We start from the raw sequence: 22,338 nt of genomic DNA on the forward strand, positions 1-22,338 counted from the left end.
TAAAAAAAAAAAATCAGACAAGAAAAAGTCTCCAGATAACAATAAACAGACACAGTGGACCACAAACAGAAACATTCTCAGTTTGTGACTTGACATAAAGCCATTCAACATATTGACCCAGCGTCCATTTTCCTCTAACGTCACGCTCAGGGTGGGAAGCTCAAATATTTTTATCATGTTGTACTGCAGTGTTTCAGGTTTTAAGTTGTATAAACATAGGAAATCTGACAAAAAAATGATAGTTTCACCAACTTCCGACTGATTTAGTAATGGATTGTGAAAATCCAGACGGACACTGCACCATATTTGAAGCTAAAACAATGTATTTGATAACCCATTAAATACAATTACACCTAACGTTAGCATAGCTAACATTACCTTGTGGCTAATGGCTCATCAAATTATGTTGTTCTATCTTAAAATATGGTCCAGTGCCTCTCCAGATTTTCACTATGCATTGTATTTTCAGTTGCTGATCAATCGAGTCAATGACGTGATATTTCATCCAAAAATTTGTCAGATTTTGTTTGTTTATAGGACTTGCAACCTGAAACACGTATGACATTGTCTTCATGTGAGAGGAAAATGGCCTCCATGTGACTATGATGAACTCAAATAAAACAACTTTTTTTTTTTTTTTCAGGGAATTTCCATTGTAAATATTCAAATAAGTTACTCACATGACCTAAGATAGTTCAACCAGCATTTTTCAAAGATAAAAATTGTGAAAACCTAAATGAAAATTGAAATTTATTTGGAAGTGGTGGTTTTAACCCTTCTCCTGAAGCTTTCTGGTAAGTTTCTTGGTATCACGTCAAATTGTTGATCAGTAAAAAGTTGATAAGCTGTGAAAGCAGTCAAGAGTGTTACAAAAGATACTATCTGTGGGTGGGAAACAGGACCAGAAAAAGGCTTCCTGGGTTCACAAACTAATGTGCCATACTGATATAAAGCTCAGAGTTTAGCTAACTTTTGTGAGTCCACACAAATATGCTTCATGCTACAGGAGTGCTGCAGGTTTTCAGCTGCAACACAGCAGTGTGAATACGACCACAATCACATTTGCTATATTTACCATTACATTCTCTACATAGTTAGTGTGATATCACACAGCAGGGGAACACAGAAAACTCTCTTATTTCAATCTAAGAGACACAGCAACCAGTTTGTATTACATACAGAACTGTCTTAGAGCTTAAAGCTAACGATAACACTTTATAATAACCACCATTAACAAATTGATAGCTAAAGTTTAGTTAATAGTTAACAAACAACTAATTATTTGTGATCCTATAGTTGACAGAGTTTGAGATGTTTTTGCTACAATAAAATAAAATACTAATATATTCAGAAAGCAACTGACCTCTCTTAAGTCCCACCCGTTTTTCGCACTGTGCTCCAATAACAGTTGAGCAATCTTGGAAAACTTGGAAAAATTTGTCCTTTCCTGTTTCCTGTACGTAGGTATGCTATGTCAGGGCTATTCAATAGCAAGAGGTCCAAATAGAAAATTCACTTACATGTTGTAGGCCACTCAGAATAATTTGTCAGTTAATGCTACAAATAACTAATGATTGACAAACATTAGCTAGCTGATTAGCTAGTGTTTTTCTTACATTAGCTATCGGAAGTACTTAGCTATTGACTTTTGTATACTAGCCAGCTAGCTTGCTAATATTTTGCTACAGAGTACAACATTCTCTAGCTAATGACTGATGTAGATTAATTAGCTAGTTAGATGCTTTGCTAACATAAGCTAACTCAGGATGTGGCTAAAAATCTGTTTTGTTTTGTTTTCAGGACTATCTTCAAAATTTAGTTTTCTTTACAACATAGACAAGCTGACGCATATAGCATATCTAAGTACAGGAAACAGGAGAGTTAGTTTATAAACTTATAAACTTGTATTTCACAAACTAATGACAAAATAACATAAATTATAGTATTTCTAATATTTGACAAACATTATTTATTATAGTTCCATTATTTGTTAACAATAAAATAACTATTAACTAAGTTTAATTAACAAACAATTTACCACTTTTTAATGATGATTATTGGAAAGTGTTACCAAGGTAACATATTTAAATGTTACAATTCAACAGTATTCCCCTTTATATTGACTATACAATCTATACATTGCGACATTATGTTTCCTCTTTGACTCATCTTTCCAGATGAGTGTCGTCAGGCCTCTGAGGACCTCAACAGTCCAGCTACTCTTAAAACCTCCCTTTAATCATCTTGACTTCACACAGATGAATGTTCTGAGGCTTCACATCAGCGTCAAGTGAAAGCACCACTGTGTGTTGAAATTCCAACATGTCAATACTGTTGACTGATAGCGTATCTGACTCTTGTGATTCCACGACACATGTACCTTAGGTTGGGTTTTTGGGTTGAGCTGCCAGTTCCTGTTCTTTGCTTCTGCCTCCTAAAAAAACTGAGGCGTTTTCATCCTTTTAACTGCAGTCCTGTTGTGCACAACTTTTAGGGAGATTTTCACTGGACTTTCACTTTTTGACAGGGGTTACAACATATATACATCAGGTCCAGCAACTCTCAGGTCAACTGAGTCATGAACACATCCAGCTTTCATCAAGAAAGAGTCATTTGTGGTTTGGTGGTAAGAATTAAAAAAAACTCTTTGGAATGAGAGAAGGGGTTTTGTGTGACAAGTCTGACTGCATGCAAACAACACGGGAAGCTGCACGAAGTGTCCCCTGACTCCGTAAGACAGGATACAACATATATGACAATCGATGGTACCACTTTAACTCTGCTTTCCCAGCCAAACAATGCCCTCTCTTAATGGAACAGAAACAGTCTATTATCTGTCATCTGTGTCCACGGAGTCCTCAGTCAGGGCCCAGGTACTCTGCGTTCTCCGCAGCGGGGATGTGTCCGTTGGTGTGGGTCTTGAAGGTGGGTGTGAAATCCTGTTGGTAGTCGGGGTTGTCTATGCTGTTCTGCGGCTGGTATTTCTGGATGCTGTGGACCGTGCCGTTGGAGGTGAGCGGGAGGATGGCGGGGGACGGCACCTCGTTGAGGTACTCGGGTCCGTCGTTCCCATTTTTAAAGCAGTTCAGGTACTCTGTTTCTGTGTCGTCTGACGAGATGGTGGGCAGGATGGTACGAGGTGGACCGGGGTGCTGGTAGATGGGATTCATCATGTCTGAGACTCCGTTCTGGTTCATGTAGTCTGTAAGAAAGACAGTGACATTTGTGAAGACACTCGATGGTTTCTCATTAAGTGTATATGAAGTTAAACTGGGAACCAGCAGGTCACTAATTAAATTGAACAAACCATAATGACAGTACTGCAAGTTTCAGCCTATTAACTACACATCATTATATCACATCCTCAGCATCATGGCAATGGGACAGTGTGTGTTCAGTGTTTCAGAATTACAAAGACAAACAGTAGTACAAACACACTGAGTTGTAGAGTGAGCTATCGGTACTACAGATAACTGAAAATGCTGGTGTTAGTATCTGTAGGTTTCCACTAGGGCTGCAAAATTAATCACCATAAAATTGAAATCTGGCCAAGAGTAATATCCAAATGGCAGAACCAGAACCAAATTGCAATTTTTTGAAAAAGGAGAAATCTGTGAGAAAACGGCATTATAATGAAGCACTGTTGTGCTGCAGAGATGACCTGACCTAAAAATCACGTTCTCTGTTTGGCACAGACCCCAATAAACATCACATCATCACAATTTCAATATTCTTTTCAGTGAACATCACATGAAAAGGACTCTACATTATCAAAGCTACATTATCAACCCATGGCAATGCAACTGTGGAGAGGGGCTGATCTTAAAAATCCTCCCCAATGGTGCACTCAAGGAAGTTGCTTGCAGTAAAAAAGCATTGCATTTACAAGCTTTGTTTTCCACAAAATTAAAATCAAACACTTGTAAACTCTGATGCTGTGAAAAGGAAAAGGACAATGATAAAACAGAAGGCTGTGCACTAAAGAAGTCGCTGCTCAGCAGCTGACACATGCTAGCTTTTATGAGAAAAAAGCACCTGTGTGGTGTTTTTTTTTTTTTTTTTCAAATCTCATAAATCAGACAGGTAATACACAGATGGTATAATACATGTTTTCTTATGGTTCTGAAAACAGCCTTAATGCTGACATTATTCATTTTAAATACCCCTCTACAGCCACTAAGACTGAAGATTTATGCACTTATGGTCCTGTAAAACCACTGGAAGAAAGACTACACCATTACGTTTTTCAGCTGCGCAGCAGTGCAAAATGAACACTGTCCACTGGATGTCCTCCTTCCTCACTGAGTCAAACACAGGGACAATCAGAGGACATCTCATACATCCTTGAATGACTTAAAAATGCTTTGCAAGTGGAGGATACTTGCCTGGAGCTGGCTGGAAGGCCTCGTCTAAAGATTTGTCTGTGGGGTCAGGAATATACCGGAGGATGAGGCTACCGTCTCTGCTCGGGAGGCCATTCTGCAAGAAGGGACAGAGGTTTTCAGGGCTGTGGTGGCACTCTCAGCAATAGATAACACAAAGAGGAGAGTCATTTTCCTTAAGAGCAGTTTAAAGGACTGATTTTCTCTCACCAATAAGCCATTTCTGCTGTGGCACGTTCCGATGCTACTGTTCAGGCTCTGCAAAAAAGACGACATAAACTTGAGTTACTGTCTTGTGATGGTATCAAGGCAAAGCAGAGCAGGAAACAGTGTTTTATAGCTCCATAACACATTGAAATATGCCTTTATTATCCATAAAGCAGACATAAAGTGAAGAAAGGTTTAAAATGTAACCAAACAGTCATTTTCAGTGAAATACACAACACAAAGATGGTTTGCTTTGCTTCATTTCTCTTATTTTTCCGCTCAGTTGTCTTTCATTCTGACTTCCTTCTTTTTCTTTATAGTTTTTTCTAAGTGAGAGTGTTTCTCTCGGCCATTGTGACTTATTTTAAAGCCTCTCAGGGGACAATGAGTTCCCTTTGAATAGTGATAGTAATGTGTTTTCATGGCGCCTGAGGAACCGCAGCTGTCATCTCCGAACAAGCTGATCAGGATCGAAATAAACGTCCAGCGAGCAGATTCATATTCATTCAGGCAATGTGACAAGCTTTGTTGTGTCTGTCAGATTCTTGAGTCAAAGGACTGCGAACGGCATTAAAACCATGGAAACCGGGCGAATAAAGAGAAGAGAGTGACAGCTGTGGCAATGCAATTACTTTCAACAAGAAAAGGAAATTAAACACGCCGAAGGAGCGACCATCTGTAAAAAATGTCTCGACCCAGAGCGGGCCGTGCCCCCACACTGATATTACAAAAGCAGCCTTATGCTGAGCTTTTGTTGGACAAAGATTTTAAAAAGTTCGCCTGGTTGCCTGCAAAGGTAATCAAACTTTGAAGCTCATATGAGCTAACCAGGCTGTCAGTGATCCCAGGTAGACCTACGCACGGCCTTCACTGAACCTGAGGTAGAGGAGTTCTGCTCATTCAGCTCACATCAATCAAAGGGCACCTGGGAGGAAGCGTGGGAGCGAGGACGATGGTGATGAGGACGAGTGGGTAGAGGGTCAGGAAGAGGAGAAATAGTCTCAGTGGTGACTGTTAAACAGAATGAGATGAGGGCCATTGGGTTTAGCAGGGTTCAGACCAGGTACGACTGGCCTGTGAGATTCAACTGACCTCTCCTAAGTCCCGCCCCTTTTTACTTTGTGCTTCAATAACAGTTGAGCAAGCTTGGTTCCAAGTGTTGGGAAAGTTACTGTAATTTAGTAATTAGTTACAGTTACTAATTACTTCTCTCTCTCAAAAAAAAAAAAAAAAGTATTACCTTACCAATTACTGCCTTATAAAATTAATTCAATAATTGGGAAAGTAACATTTTTATTACTTCTCTTTTTAATGCACACCTAACTATTAATTTAGTGACAATTATCAAATTATCTTATATATCATTGTACCTGTTAGTACTAATAGCAGTTATTAATGATCCCGACATCCAGAGGGCAGCAACGAGTAGTGGCGACACATTTATTGCCTTGAGTTAGATAGTAGTAAACCCACAGAATGCTAAATATGTTAACTAAGTGGTGTTGTTAATAGTTAAGAAATAATTATATGATTAATATTTTATTTTATTCTGTAATGCAAAGTGAACTCACATTGCCTGAACTGACTCATAACGCTGTAACATCAGACAACATTTGATGATAGATTGGGGAAAAGGCTGCATTTGTCAGCAACGTCTCTTGTCCTCTGCACGTGTCCACAAATTGTTAGCTAGCATTTTGTTAACATTAGCTATCTTGAAGGACCAGTGTGAAGGATTTAGTGCCATCTAGTTGTGAACACTCTCCACTTCCAAACATCTAAAAGGTCGCATCGAGAGTCAGTGTTTGGTTTGTCCATTCTGGGCTACTGTAGAAACATGGCAGTGCAACATGGCAGCCACCATGGAAATGGACCTGCACACTATGTAGAAATAAAGAGTTTATTCTAACATGACAAAAACACAATCATTCTTATTTTTAGATGATTATACACTAATGAAGACATACCAACGAATATTATATTCAATTTCTGCTGTATTCTACCAACAAATCCCTCTAAATCTTACACACCGGACCCTTAAAATGTGATTATATGTTGCTTTTACAGGAAAGCAGGAAGTCGACCAGGCTTGCTCAACACAAAGGGACAGGACTTGATCACCTGGATTCAGTTTAGCAGTCAGTGTTCTGCTTCTTCAAGTTAAACCTAATTGCTTTCAACAAGCTAAAAAAACAACTCTGCATTTATTTCCATTCTGACTCACAGGGTAATGATTTATGCAGAAATCCCAGTTCCCAAAACACTGTTAAAATAGCACAATTAAACGACTGCCTGTTGGTAACGTGTTGCACGGCTGGTGCATGTGGTGCAAGTTCTCGATCAATTATTATTGCTTTTTCTGGGAAACTTAAACCCTGCCTCCAGCTGGTATTCCTCTTTGGATAGAGAAGGTCAATGTGAGTGCATCTGTTATAAAGTAAAGGAATCTGTATCTCATTACACGTACTGATTCACTTTTTTTCAGTTGACTTTATTGAGGCTGAAAGTTCACAGTATAAAATATTATGACAATATTCTGGCTCATGCTGGCTAAAATCATTTATATGATTAGAAGTAAATGTGGTGGATCAGATAAACAGCTGCTATAGTTTAAATGCAAGTAACTGTGGCCCATTATTTTCTAATCTACTGTTAGGACTGTAACATTTACTGTATACAATATAGTGTTTACAGTATGTTCCATTTTATGGGTCTTTCTCTATCTATGCTATTAGCACTTTAGTTTTCTTTTTTGAAATTTACTTGGTCTTAGATTGCACCTCTGAATTTAACCATTTGACTGTTAATGGCAGCTCTTTGGTTGTTGAACTGTGTACTTTTCTAAGGACCAGGATGACGACGTTCAGAAGTGAGACGGCTCTATGAATAGACTTAGTGTTCAGGTCTATACTGTGTCTGCATCCTGTAAGATAGTTTTTTACTTTATATTAATACTACTAATAATACAATCTTTAAAAATAACCATTTAATTTAGTTTTCTTCACAGAAACAGATGGAATCCTGATGTATTTTATTGTTTTTTTTTAATATAGATAAGGACTCATATGTATGAAAAAATCAAGAAGGCCTTGTGACCCCTGTGAAGCTTTGGTGACCCCTGCTAGGGGTTGGCACCTTCAGGTTGGGAACCAGCGCTGTAGATGGATAATTATACAAAGTGTCTTGTGATGTTCAAGTACTGCAGGGTGCATTTTCAGTAAAACTACGCCACCTTGTGGATGTTTTACATTTACAGGCAGTAGTTAGTCTTCACTACATGTGACTCAGAGGTCAGCTGAGTTAATAAATTATTTTGCTGTTCAGTGCATGATTGCCTACAGTAATTAAAGGGCAAAAAAAAAAAAAAAACCTACACTTCTTAAGGTAAGACACTACAGGTAAATAAGATAAAAACCTGATGAACAGGGTAAATATTTTAACTGATAGATATCAACATAAAACTTCCCAAACTGATTACCTACATTAAGACAATAGTATTTGTTGTTTCTGTTATTTTGTTGCATACATTTCCAGAACAGAAATCCGGAAATCTGAACTAAAATAAACACCTAAATGAGCTTTTTGGATATACTCTTTCCACCAGTTTGAAAGAAATTATGGAAGCAAAACAGCCCAAAATTTTCTAAACCAGTGCATGAAAAAACAAGGGTTTTCCTGTAGTGTCATGCCTTAAAGTTAGAAATGTTGTGTTAAAACTAAAGCATTCATTTTCCATTTAAAATGCCTCACCACAAAGCAGAAATGAGTCACCACTCCAAGTTTTTCTGAAATATCAGGGTGCAACATTTTCTGCTTTTGTTAAAATCTGAATCACAAATGTCACTTGAGACAGAGAGGCAGCTGGACAGACAAATTTGATTCAAAACCTTTTGTTGTTTTAAATGAAGTGTCTTACTGTGGAGTGAAGCAGCGGCGTGTGGGAGGTGCTCGGGCTGCTGAAGAAGCCGTGTTGCGGCACCAGGTACTCGTCTGCGTCCACTGCGTCCTCCATGTCCTCCCCGCTGATCAGGCTGCGGTACAATTTAGTGTCTGTGGGACTAGGCAGGTGCATGCGGTCATCACCCTGGAACAGAAATACAATTAACCTGGTCAGCTGTGTGTGTCCAATATCCTGCTACAATTCATCATCAAACGAGCAGAAGATTTAAAGGGACAGTTCACCCAAAAATCAGAAATACATATTTTTTCCTCTGGCCTGTAATGCTATTTATCCATCTCAACAGTTTTGGTGTGAGTTGCTGAGTTTTGGTGATATGCGCTGTAGAAATTTCTTCTTACTCTTAAATAAAATGGAACTAGATGGCAATCAGCTTGTGGTGCTCAAAGCACCAAAAAATAGATTAAAAAAAATAGCAATGTCTCTTTAGCATGAATCATGACCCAGTTACTCGAGATAATCCACAAACCTTTGTGTGAGCAGTTTCAGGTATGAAATATTTTCTTTCCACCAACTGACACTCTCCAGCTGCTTTATTATGCTATTATTAACACTTAGTTAGTCTTATTAACACATATGACCGCCAATAAGCATCTTATAAGGACTTTATTACCTATTAACTCACACTTATTACAGGCACCATAAAGTAAAGTTCTACAGAAAATAGTTCTGACATCAACCTGCTTACAACAACGTCTGTGTATTATTTTGAGTAACTGGATCATGATTTCTGGAAAGAGACATGGCTGGTAAGTTTTTCAAATGTACTTTTTTGGCATCACAAGTGCCATCTAGCTCCATTACATTAGAGAGAAGGCAGACATCTCTACAACTGATATTTCAAAAAGTTTTAAACTCCACACACACACCACCAACTGATGGATAAATAGCACAAGAGGTAGGAAGAAACATATGTATTTTTGATTTTGGGGTGAACTGTCCCTTTAAAAGGACAAATTATACCTGAATGACCAGATAACGAGAAGGATCCCGAGCCATCTTTGTAAACTCAGCTATTAGTTCTCTGAAACGAGGTCGGCTGTCAGCATCAATCATCCAACCTGTAGACACACCAGCAGATTTTAATACAAGGCAAGAAGATAAGACGACACTCAAACACTATCTGTGTGGAGAAAAAGATCAGAAACGAGTAGATTCAACAGGAAAATATGATGCAAATGCATTAAAGGGATTGTTTGGATTATTTGATGTGGGGTTGCATGAGGTACTTATCATCGAAAGAAGCAGAAAGGAGCACCAGAATGAAGAAATGCACTGCTGTGGACAGGGTGAGCAACAAAATGTATGTTAGCTTCCTACACCGGTACTCCTGCTGCTTCACCAGACTGGGGATGTGCTGATCCACATCTACTGTAGGTAATACACCGACTATGGATAAGTACCTCATACGACCCCATTTGGAAAAATCCTAACTATCCCCTTAAAAGCAGAGGGTTTCAACCAGCATCCCGAGCCTTACATTTGACCATGATCATGTAGACATCTATGGTACAGATGGGTGGTTGAGGAAGTCGCTCCCCCTTCTCCAGCACCCCGGCAATTTCACTGGCCGGAATCCCATCATATGGTTTGGTCCCAAAAGTCATCAGCTCCCAGACTGTTACACCTTGAGAAAGAAAGAGGGACAGTTGGTGCACGTCAGCTGTCACTCACTTTGTTTTGCTCGCAATAAAAGAGCAGAAATGAGAGTGACAGGATGTAAGCTTTCCAAATAACACAGAGAGAGCATCAAAATAGAAATGTTGACAAATTGGCTCTGCATGCAGGAGTGGGAGTTAGCAGGATGCATCTCCGTGTTGGAGGAACTGAAGAAGGGAAAAGGAGGAAAGGAAGCCCGTCACTTCTGCCAGGGTCTACTGATGCTTTTGCCATATTGAGCGGAAGGCATGATCAAACCCTCGGGGAAAGAAGATCTGGAAGCTTGCCCACACAAGAAAAGCTGTGTGTGTGTGTGAGTGTGTGTGTAGGCATCTGTGCGTGTGTGCGCTCCCGGGCTGGAAGAACAGTTTATGTGGGTTGTGCCAACAGAACAGTCTCTTCTGACGTGATATTGTCCATCTGAGACTGCTGGTGTGTAGGTGTGTGTGTGTTACCAGTGTCCTAAAATCACAGATGCTAGCAAGATGTTCTCCCTTCTCATTTTGTGTGTTTTTTTAAGTGTTGACAAGCCGCATTAGCTCCAGAAACAACATCCTATCTGAATCTTTAAAATGTCCTTCCTCTCTTCACCTCACTCACTGTTAAAACACTTTATTTGATGAAAGCAATGAATAAATATTTCTCCGGTGAGGCTGTCACAATACTCAGGAGGACAGAAGCTCAGCTGTTTTACATATCTGAAGTTGTACAGGGATCCAAGACAAATCTGCACTGTAAGCAGAGTTCAGGCCTCACTGGGTTAGAGGTAGAGCACAGTGCTGCACTGGGTCAGATACCCAGCTGCAAAAAAGTTGCATAATGGCTAAAAAATACCCAGTGAGCACCAACCAGGAATCTGAACGTCTAAGACCATTTCACAACCGGCTAAAATACGTTAACCACATCTATGTGTCACAAAACACAAATTTGCTTAATCATTCTGATCATTTGTTCAGTTGTAGGTTAATAGAGAGACAATATAGATGCTGTTACTGTTTGGAAACAATGAGCAAGCTGCGTTCACAGTTTGATAACAGAAGTACGACAGACCGTAACAGTTTGACATGAGCAGTTTTGATCTCGTCCTCAATCCAGTCAACATGTTTAATAGTTTGCAGCCACAGACGCCGCCGATCGCTCCGGAACGGTTGTGATCCTGTCAGAATTCTGCACAACTTAAGTCGACCAATGGAATATCGATTCTGACGTATCGTATACGCAACGACAAGACATTTTGGTGACTTTGGTGCTGGTAAAATGTTTAATTCAACATTTGCAGCTTGATAACTCGTCCGGGTGACTGGGAGAGACACTACTTCTGTTGCCAAAATGAAAACGCAGCTTTTCGATGATGTTGACTGTAAAAGAGTCTGTTGATTGGTTTGAAGTCCAAAGTTATCCAAAGTCATATTTCACTGGTAGGTAAAATCTACATGAAGACATAACTTTAATGCATTTAATGTTTCATATAAAATGCCATGAATATGAACTACATGCTGTGTGCTGCCAACAAGAAGTTTCCAGGACATCATAAAGGGAGAAGTTCTGACTGTAAAGTGCAGATATTGTACTTCTTGCTGCGACCTAATGCACATGTGCAAGTACTGAGGCATACTGGTCACAGCCAGGGGTGTAGTGGTAAATATAGAGATGGGTAAACCATAAATTAACTAGTTTGCCCACCTTGTTTCCCCTCATTCATTGACACATTTAATCTAAAATAGATGAATAAACTTTCAGCCTCATTTCAAAAAGGTGGATAAACTGAGTTTACTTTATCCTCCACCACACCTCTGATTAAAGCTTTGACTATTCTGACATATTCTGATGTATTTTCTTAGTAAGGGTGCAAAATGTAGACAATGAAAGATCTCTCTATTGCAAATCTTGGAGAAATATGGTCTAAATGTTGTCTAAATGTGAATGCGTTCCATCGTCTTCAAATAGCAAAAAGAAAGAAAAAAATGTGACCACTGGTGATCATAGTAGTTTTTTTAATGTATGTTTATATAAATTCACGGGTACAGGTGCCTGTAAAAGAAGCAGTGAAGGGTTTGAGCACAAAAATTGATTGTGCGGTATTTTTCACATCTAAATCAGCTAATATTAACAAGACCAATCAAGCACCAGGATTTTTTTAAACTGTAAAACCCTACAACTCAACCTTTGACCTCTCTAAGCTGTTCTCTCTAGGCTGTCTCTGCATGTACTCTCCACAGACCACCACTTCCGGTGGAATCACAAGCGTTGTCTCAAAATGGCCGGGATCAGCTCAGGACAACACAACACAGTCGAACCCAGTGGAATCAAACAATGTGTGTTTAATCACGGGTCGGGTTGCAGGTTTGCAAAACTGGACACATGCATGAATCTGGAATCTGTATTCCCGACATACGGTGCAAGACTTACCGTAACTCCAGACGTCACTCTGGTGTGTGTATGTTCTGTTCAGGATCGATTCAAGAGCCATCCATTTTATTGGAACCTGTGGAACAAAAATGAGTAATGTAATAATCTCCTAATATTGAGTTCCAAGAACACATTACAGCTGGAAATTTGCACGTCACATGATAAAAATGCACCACCAAAATGTTAATTTGAGGACATCTGTACAATAAGCTTGACTGGACTGCGCTAACACAGAAGACATTTTCCCACAGTTCTTTAGCAATGCAGTACTGTTCTCTATATGTTTTAGCAGATCATTTTTGCCAGCACATTTTTCTGTACATGGCTGTGCTCACAGGAGTGCTTTTTAAAATAGAGATGAAGAGAAGGTTAATTAACAAATTTAAGTAGTAGCTTCAAATGTACACTTGCCAGCAGACTCTCAACAGCAATGTCTGTAATAACCTGTAATATCTTTATTTGTACCTTAATAACACATTTACTACATACAGTATGTTCTTTAACTGTACTGTCACCTAGTGGTGCAGAATTGCACTAATCACATACAAAAATACACATCTTGTCATGAAAAGGACTTACATTTAACAAAGATTTAAATTTCAGAATGTAAACAATGTTTTTTAGTACAGTTTGGAATTAGGAGCTGAGACGCAGTCTGCCGTCTTCACACAAAGCTTAAAAAATCATTACAGGGATGGTTTCCTCATGCATAAGGATTAAGTCTTGTCCCATTTTAAAGATGTTTTTCGCTGGATATCTCTACTGAATTGTCTTTTATTCTAACATATGGCTTAATCCCTGTCTGGAATATTGTCCTATTATGTTTAATTAACAAAATGTTTCAGAATAGCAACAACAAGTGAAGGAAACATATGAGACTAGAAAAATGCATCTTGTAAAGAGTCAAAAACATAAACATAAATGTACAAGCTTTAGTTTCCACAGGTATGGAATGAGACTGATAACATTATAAAAATATCATCTGTCTGTTAGAGTCTGCATCAGATACTACTAAATATGTCAAAACTTGAATTAGAACTGTAACTAACAATTATTTTCATTATTGATTAATCTGTTGATAATTTTCCTGATTAATCAACTGGTTGTTAACTGGTCAATAAAAAGTCAGAAAATTATGAAAAATGTTGATCAGTGTTACCCTAAGCCCAAGCTGAAAATGTCTCGTTTTGTCCACAAACCAAAGATATTCAGTATACTGTCACAGAGGTTGGAAAAAAACAGACAATATTCTCATTTGAGAAGCTGAAATCAGAGAATTTGAACCTTTTTTGTACTCAAAACAATCAATTGATTATCAGAATAGCTGGCTATTAATTTGTACTGTTATTTCCACTTTCAATATGTCTCTGTTTATTGCATCTTACCTATTTAGTCAATATTTCAACTGACAGAATAACTGTGACTATTTAGTAGTCTTAGGGGTTGTGCAGGTGGTGTTTTGTAGGTTGTAAATGTTGTAAATGTTTCAGAATAATACATACACTTTCAAATCTGGACAACATGTTAGTAAACATATTTATTAATCTGATAATCTGTTAAATGTCTGGGCCCCTTTTCTAAAGCATCAGGAGGCTTATCAGGGTGGTCCCATTCCATATATCTTCATTATGACTTGTTTTGTGAATAAACTGAAACTGAACTGAAATCTCAACAGTTGCAGCTGTCTATAAATTTGAGATCCAGTCCATCTGTGTTGAGATGAATTTTAAAGTGAACTTGAAAGTCTCTACATCTGTCCCTCTGGTGAGGACAAGCAATATAAGCTCTGGACAGATATTGTATTACATTACCACTCAAAATTATTCTATCATCTGTTTGGGAATACATAATAAACCCCAGATATAGTGATGTTATGATACGTTAATACATCAGTACAGATCAGGAAATATGTTTTTACAAGGACATGCCCCCATATTATTTGATTTTTGACGACGTTAAGCTAAAGTCTATGATTATTTGAGAATTCTTACATTATTGGGCACTGCAAAGAGAACTGCACATGTCCCCCTGTGGTTGAAAGTAAACATAAGCTCTACACATTTTTCTCGGAGGGAAATAGTGCTTTCATATTGCACAAAGAAACACTGATAAGAGAGCAAACTTATCTGATTTGTCATTTCTCTTAGAACTCAGTTCACTGACAGAACTATTTATACTCCATTACTTACATAAGATACAATCTGGAGCAAAACTACAAAAGCTTAAAAAATACCATCTTTCTCATGACATGGGGCAAATTCACTCATCTACAGGAAGTCATCTGTCGAACAAGCACCTAATTTGTAACCGGCTATAAAAGAACAAATAAGGTTGTTCATATTTAGGCCTATTTGTGTCCAGCAACAACAAACCCAGGACTATAAAACTACAGAAAGAATTTAAGGTGTTTTTGAAATATTCATGACAGATGGACTGATTCTGCCGACACTGCAGGAAACTTAAATCCCCAACCAACCTTTCCTCCATCTGCATGATACTCTTTCTCATCTGCATTGAGGAGTTTGGCCAGACCGAAGTCGGTGATCTTGACGTGCTGAGGAGTCTTCACCAGGACGTTTCTCGCTGCCAAGTCACGGTGTACCAAGTGGCGGTCCTCCAGGTAGTTCATGCCCTTTTGTCAAACAAACGATAAGTACAAGTTATTACATAAGCACCTTATATCTGATAAGGACGTCAAAACATGGAAATATTAGACCCGATAAAAAATCTACAAGTGATGAATAATGTCTTGACAGATTTGTCATCATCGGCTGATGAGTGATAATTCAGCAATATTTCTTAGCAGTTAAAGGGAGCAGATAATGTACAGTACCATTGTTTCTAGCAGCTGCAAAACAACTTGCTTTATTTTATTACATGCCCCGTGTGAAAAAAACTAATCCAAACTTTTTAATGTCTTTTATACTTAAAGGGATAGTTCAGATTATTATGAAGCGGGGCTGTATGAGGTACTTATCTATAGTCAGTGTGAGGCCTTCAGTAGATGGGGATCAACACACCCCGAGTCTGAAGAAGCATCAGGAGTACCTGTGCAGGAAGTGAAGCAATGTCCTGCTGTGGACAGGTTCAACAGAAAAATGTATTTTAGCCACTTAAAAAAAGGTCCACCTAAAAAGATCTATACAAGTTTAAGTGTATGCTATATTTAAAATAATTTCACCACTTTACCTTGCCATCAAACAGCCTTTTTGAGAGGGAAATCACTGTTAGATTAGCCTATTATGACGCTCTCCAAACCAACCAAACTCCATAGGCAAAATCATTCATTTTACCTCACAGAATACAGGGGGGTGCAGGTCTACTGCCGCCTCGATCTGTTAGTTTGTTTATGTTATTGTGTGACTTTGGTGAATCTGAACAAAGCTTTTACAACTCTTAAGTCCACAATAACACAAATAAACTAATTGCCTGAGGCAGCAGCAGACCAGAAACTCACACGTTCTGTGAGGTAAAACAACTGATTTTGTCAATAGAGACTGGTTGAGTGAGACAGAGTGATATAACTTTATTTTTCCATCGGAAAAGGCTGCAAAAAGACGGCAAAATAAAATGGTGAAGAAGACTCTAAAATAGTGTACACTTAAATGGATATTGCTTTTTTTTAGGTGGGCCTTTTTTTAAAATGGCTAAAATACCTTATGTTGCTGAACCTGTCCACAGCAGCTCATTCCTTTACTTCTGTGTCGGTGCACCTCAGCTGACTTTCCAAACTGGGGGCATGTCGACCGACATCTACTGCAGAGTGGGAAGTCAGAAAACTCTATTGTTGTTGCTTAAACAAATGGCTGGAGGAATTTCTGAACCTTACAAGCATGGAAGAAGTTGCATCATCTCTGACACACTTGGACAGGGGAAGGAGTGGCTTATGGGAAACAATAAGGTCATTCCTGGAGTCACTACATCTAGTCCTCTTCTCCTTCTAATACAACAAAACCATTGTTGGACACAAATATTCATTTCTGGTCCCAAACTTCCTGCTTGCCTAATTATATCAAACAAAGTCATACATAAAAAAAAATGAAGTTAAAGAAAAGAACATTTTAAAATACGCTTATGTGTCTGAACAAATCATGTATTTTTGTATGAACTTGTGCTTGTGTGCTTCTATGGACACATCAAGTGTTAAATAGGACCAAATGCAAATAATGATAATAACAACAATAATAATAATTAATCAATGTATTCCTCCCCTACCCTTTTCCCTCCTGTCTGTCCTTTCTGTGTAACAACCATGTTCTTGTGTTGTCTTGTTGTCATTCTTATGTGTCTATTTATTGTGGAAAATCTATGATAAAATTTGAATTAAATTAAAATAAATATTAAATTAAAATTGATTATCAGTGAGTACCTCCTATGACCCCACTTCAGATAATCCCAGCTATTCCTTTAATATCCATTGTAGGTGCGTTAACAACAGCCTTATACAGGTTGCACCCAATAAACAGACCCTAACATGTAACTCGATGCCTTCACATGGTTCTTCTCTTACCTTTGCTATCTGCACACACCAGTTGAGCAGGTACTGCGAGCCAATATTGTCCTTGTTCTCTTTGACATAGTCCAGCAGGCAGCCGTAGGGCATCAGCTGGGTGACGAGCTGGACCGTGGACGTCAGGCAGATGCCAAGCAGACGACACACATGGGGGTGCTCCACACTGGCCATCACATAAGCCTCCTGCAGTGGACATGTAAACGAACGAAAAAGGGTGTTTAATAATATTTGCGGGCAGCCAGGTGACACAAAGAACAACATAACCTCCTTATTTAGGTGCAAACACAAGAAGAAACTTCCTGAGTAACACGTCTCACAGCTTATTCCATCTTTCACTGAACCAGTATTGGTAGAAGCGTCTACATGTGTTCAGAAATCTGGTAGCTTAAAGGGTTAGTTATTTGATGTGGGGGTGTATGAGGTAATTATCTAGTCAGTGTATTACCTACAGTAGATGGTGGTGAACACGTCCCCAGTTTAAGAAGCAGCAGGAGAGCTGGTGTAGGAAGCTAAGCAATGTACTGCTATAGACAGAGTCAGCAGCAAAACATATTTTAGCCACTTAAAAAAGGCTAACCCAAAAAAGTCAATATCAGTGTATGCTATATTTAGGATATTTTCACAACTGATCTTACAGTCAGACAGCCTTTTCTGAGAGGGAATTGCCACTATACGAGCCAAAATATCGCTCTCTGCCAAACAACCAGTCTCCAGACTTGCAGAACAAAGGATTTGCAATCTGTTAATTTGCTTTTGTTACTGTATGACTTGGGTTAATCTGAACTAACCCTTTAAAAAGTCACACAATAACACAAATAAACTAACAGATCAAGGCAGCGGTAGACCGGCATCTCCCCATGTTCTGTAAAGCTAAATTGCTGATTTTGCCTATGGAGTTTAAAATACATTTTGCTGCTGACCCTGTCCACAACAGTGTATTGATTAGTTTTCATGCCGGTACTCCTCTGTGCTTCTCCAGATTGTGGACATGTCAATCGCCATCTACTGTAGGTAACACACTGACTATAGAAAAGTACCTCATATATCCTCACTTCAACTATTCCAAACTAAGCCTTTAAGAAACAAAACATTTGTGCAGATTTCCATTCTAAAGGTTGATAAGTGTCTTAGCAGCAGTCATGTCCAGTCAAGCATATTAGACGTGGCTCAGCTGACAGTGGAAACTCAGTTGTCATAACAGGAAAGGGACTTAAAGAAAAAAACATGGGGATAATCAGCACCGGCCACCAACAACAGGTTCCTACATGTAGACTCGTGCAAACAGCACTTCACACTGGGCTTTATTTAGCAGGTTTCCAGTCTTGAGTGCATTACTTGTACCCCAAATATTTTCTACATGCCTATTACTGTATCAAAATTGTCCAGTAAATAAGCACTTGATTGTTAGGAGCTCTGTAATCTGACAGTCTGATGAGAAAGAGGCTTCAAAGCACTTTTAAAAAGCAAGCCCTGAAGTCATGAAGTTCAGCGGAGGTGCAGGTCCACCACAACTTCCAGCTGTACAGTGACTGAGCAACACCGTAACCACAAAATCACAGGATCTAGGATGCACATTCAGCTGTTTGCTCAACGCATTTTGAGCAGACTGCTTTCTCAGTGCGGCTACATTCCTTTCCAGAACACCTCAGCCTTGAATTACACACCAACGCCCACACGCAGCCCTCCAATGAATTAATCCCATTTCCTACAGCCCCATAACAGGGTCACCGTGTGGAAACACGACACGTTCTCCGTTAGAAGGGAAATAAGTGGTCATTAGTTTCAAATAAAGTTGCATGTGTTATAAATTACAGGATACATTACAGTTAAACTGACACCTGGGAAGCAATAATTGTCACTCACATTATGCAGTACATTAAGGACCGTCTAAGCCTTTTTAATCAAGTCAGAATATTGTGATAATTACTAAAACAAATGTGTTTTTAACTTTTAGATTTCCACTTTCATTTCCCACCAGCAGTGCACATTTTACTGAGGCCGTCTGGGAAATAACATGTCAAATGAATGTCTTTTTCTGACTCAGTATTACAGTTAGTTTAGAGCTCAAAAATGTACCACATAAATCAGTAAACTTACGTCCAAGATCTCTTTGTTTGCTTTGGGTGATGTGGCCTCTCTCAAAACCTTGATGGCTACTGGGATCTTCACATCCTCTCCCTCTGGAACCCACAGGCCCTGTACGGACACAAGGTTGGTATTTTACAAGCTGTAATTACACCTGAATCATCAAGATGAACATATGCATACATGCAGATGTTAGCATGTACAGCATAATTACAGATGCTGACATGTACTGTACGAATGGCATGAGTGCAAGAAGAGTGGACTCAGTAAAGTGCAGATCTCTGCAAGCAGATGGTGAAGCACCTGCTGCAGTGCCACCACAAGTGCCAGATGCAACCAGCTGAGAGTAAAGTTGTTAATAGAGTGTTTTGGTATAGTATAGTCCTAGTTTTATTTAAAATGCAGTACTTGGTATAATATAATACTTAGTACTGTAACTGAGTGGCCTGGGTTCACCTAACTGAAAAAACTAAATAAGAAAACAATAAACAGGATTAAGTCCAAACTTCCAGCTTCCAACTGGCCAGCAGGAAATTTAACTCCAACAAGTTCATTATTTCAGGTTTATAACAAAACAAATTTCATGAAAAATTGGTTAAAATTAAGCAAGTTACAGTTTATTTTGTAGTGAAGTCTTCATCTCTTGTTTGCTTACTAGCAGACCTTGAATGTTCCAATATGGCAACAGTGCAGCTGCACAGTAGAAATGGCAGCTAAGATAACAATAAGGGTATTTATTAATTAGGGCCTCATAACAGATATGGGTATTATTTGACAGATGGCAAACACCAACCCAGACTCCAATTCCAACTAATTCCAACTTGAACAATGTGCTTACTTCTCAAGGTCTAAAATTCAAATTGGTCCTCACAAAGACAGAAAATCAAGAGCACACACGCTCACTTGTTTTTGTACTAGAAGCATTGTGTAGACTTATATTCTGTGTGTGTGTGTGGATTTACCCTAACCTTGACCTGAAAGCAACCCTTAAATAGACGGTTAACTTCATGAAGACCAGCCTTTTGTCCCCATAGAGAATAAAAATCCCCACAGTGACACTGTGCAAACACACACGAGTATATAAACACACAGAGCAGTGAAAGTATGAGTGCAGTCACTCATGCCTGATCTGGCGAGTTAAAAATGTGTCTTTTAATTGAAAGATTGACACCAGATGTAGATGAGCGAAAACACTAACGGCTGTTGGTTATGTAAACTTGGCACATTCAGAACTGCTGAGCTCGAGCTTCAGTAAAGCTCAGCGCTGTGGCGCAACTTTGACAACAAGGTGTTTTGAGACACAAACCTGAAGCATGTTAATACCTTATAGACTGTACCGAAAGCTCCTGATCCCAGCACTTTGATTTTCTTAAACTCCGGTTCCTTCAGGATCCGCAGCAGAGCCTGGTTTGGAGCCTCTCCGCTCGGCGTCAAAGGTTCAACCAACTGGAAAAGACGGAGTGAATATCTTACAAACTGTCTTGCAAACAGCACAGCTTGTATAATTAACCCTGACCGACGTCTGAGAAACAACATCCCTATGTCCTGATGTCTCCCTGCAGGCGCGGTGACTCAGTTCCCTCATCTTACCTCTCGCTCTTGGAGAAACCTGCGCATGGTCCTCTTCCTTTTGATGTGGCGTCGGCGAAGCAACACAAAGATAGACAGGCCTGCAATAAGAACGGCCAGCAGTCCACCGACTACACCCGCCGCAATCATGGAGAGACCAGAGGAGCTGAAAGACAGGTGGAAGCTGATTAAAGAACGCAGACAGAAAACAGAGCACATGTACAAATTCAATAAACAAGGAGAGATGAGATTAAAATACAGCACTTAGGCAAAGTCAGTGTGTACTTTAACATCAGTTATCAGTGTTACTGTATTGACTCACCTTTTATTCTGGCAGCCTTCGAGACCATGCGCAGTGCACCTGTAAAAAAACATAACACAACGAATGCTGCAATCGTCCCATCACTGTGCTTTCACGCAGAAAATTCACCATGTTATCATGTCGTCACATAATCCACTGTTTCCTTCTGAAGCTGAACAATCGGGGAAATGTTTTTGCAATCAATCTACTATTGTCACACTTCTGTGTTTCCTTTCGTAAGCACCAGTCCATCATGTGAGTGCAAAAATGACAAGAAGCTGATTTCTGCCCTAAAAATCCATCTAAGTTTTCACCGAAATTCTTAGATCTCAGTTGCTGATTATGGTGAAGCAGTCATGAACTAAATGCTTTGAATGGATGTATCAATCACTGGGTTCAATTTAAGTCTGGTGAAAACTGATGAAAGATACATGAGTTGCACAAAGTTGCAAAAGACAGGTACAAACAGGTACGCCCATAATATGCTAAGTTTAATAATCCTCTACTTAGTATTATTCAGTTTTGGTGCTTTTGGCAGCTGTACAAGCATCACCAGACTGCATTCTTTCCCTTGATGATGATCCAATAATAAACAGCAGGACTAAAGGTGCTGACACTCCCTCGCAGACACACTGGAAAGAGCAGCCTCTCTGAGCAGCTAGCGTTAGCTTGGCTAGCTACAACACAACACAATGTGCTTCTAGTGTCTGTCAAAGCTCCAACTGAGTCTGTGTTTCCAGTGCTTCTCTGCAGACACGGAACGACTGACAGCAGCTGCCCATGGTTGGTTAGCTCTGACTGCTAGCTAGCAGTCATGTCTAGAAGGGAATCTCAGAGCCATAAAAGATCTCGCGAGAGTGATCATTTAAAAACACGATCTTTACCTAATAAATCTAGGACTCCCTTGAAGACATGACCACTAGCTTTTCGTGCTACAGTGAACAGACTTCTGCATCACACATTACGTAGCCAGGAAGCCACATATCCCGACCCCACCCTCTTGCTCTCTTTTTAGCATTTTTCAAAATTATGCAGTGGGTGGAATTGGGCTGAGACCTGTGCGTGCAGTGGCACTTAAAGTCTGCTTTCATTTCTGTCAAAGCCGTTTTTGTTCTATTCTGTAATGCAATGTAAACATATATCTGTTGAATACTGAAATCTACAAAATGAGAAAATGTGTTGGAAAAAGAGCAAACGTAATGTGAAATACATCAGTGAACATCAGTAAAGAGGCAAAACTTCAAAACTGCTGGAA

General features: G+C 39.2%; 1 protein-coding gene across 1 annotated transcript in view; it reads right to left on the minus strand.

Annotated features, from left to right (window-relative positions):
• Positions 1 to 1,980: 1,980 nt before the first annotated feature.
• Positions 1,981 to 22,338, minus strand: part of egfra (epidermal growth factor receptor a (erythroblastic leukemia viral (v-erb-b) oncogene homolog, avian)) — a 66,336-nt gene continuing 45,978 nt past the window's right edge. The window contains exons 16-28 of the mRNA XM_084733210.1: positions 21,105 to 21,143; positions 20,804 to 20,948; positions 20,537 to 20,659; positions 19,226 to 19,324; positions 17,126 to 17,311; positions 15,092 to 15,247; positions 12,616 to 12,691; positions 10,028 to 10,174; positions 9,511 to 9,608; positions 8,506 to 8,673; positions 4,593 to 4,640; positions 4,386 to 4,479; positions 1,981 to 3,202 (exon numbers count right to left, since the gene is read on the minus strand). Coding sequence (XP_084589336.1) covers positions 2,859 to 3,202; positions 4,386 to 4,479; positions 4,593 to 4,640; positions 8,506 to 8,673; positions 9,511 to 9,608; positions 10,028 to 10,174; positions 12,616 to 12,691; positions 15,092 to 15,247; positions 17,126 to 17,311; positions 19,226 to 19,324; positions 20,537 to 20,659; positions 20,804 to 20,948; positions 21,105 to 21,143 — 1,723 coding nt within the window. The 3' untranslated portion in view covers positions 1,981 to 2,858. The remainder of the gene's footprint in view (positions 3,203 to 4,385; positions 4,480 to 4,592; positions 4,641 to 8,505; positions 8,674 to 9,510; positions 9,609 to 10,027; positions 10,175 to 12,615; positions 12,692 to 15,091; positions 15,248 to 17,125; positions 17,312 to 19,225; positions 19,325 to 20,536; positions 20,660 to 20,803; positions 20,949 to 21,104; positions 21,144 to 22,338) is intronic.

Source organism: Lutjanus erythropterus, chromosome 12 (genome assembly GCF_056507025.1).
Source record: "Lutjanus erythropterus isolate fLutEry1 chromosome 12, fLutEry1.hap2, whole genome shotgun sequence".
NCBI classification, from domain to species: Eukaryota; Metazoa; Chordata; class Actinopteri; order Lutjaniformes; family Lutjanidae; genus Lutjanus; species Lutjanus erythropterus.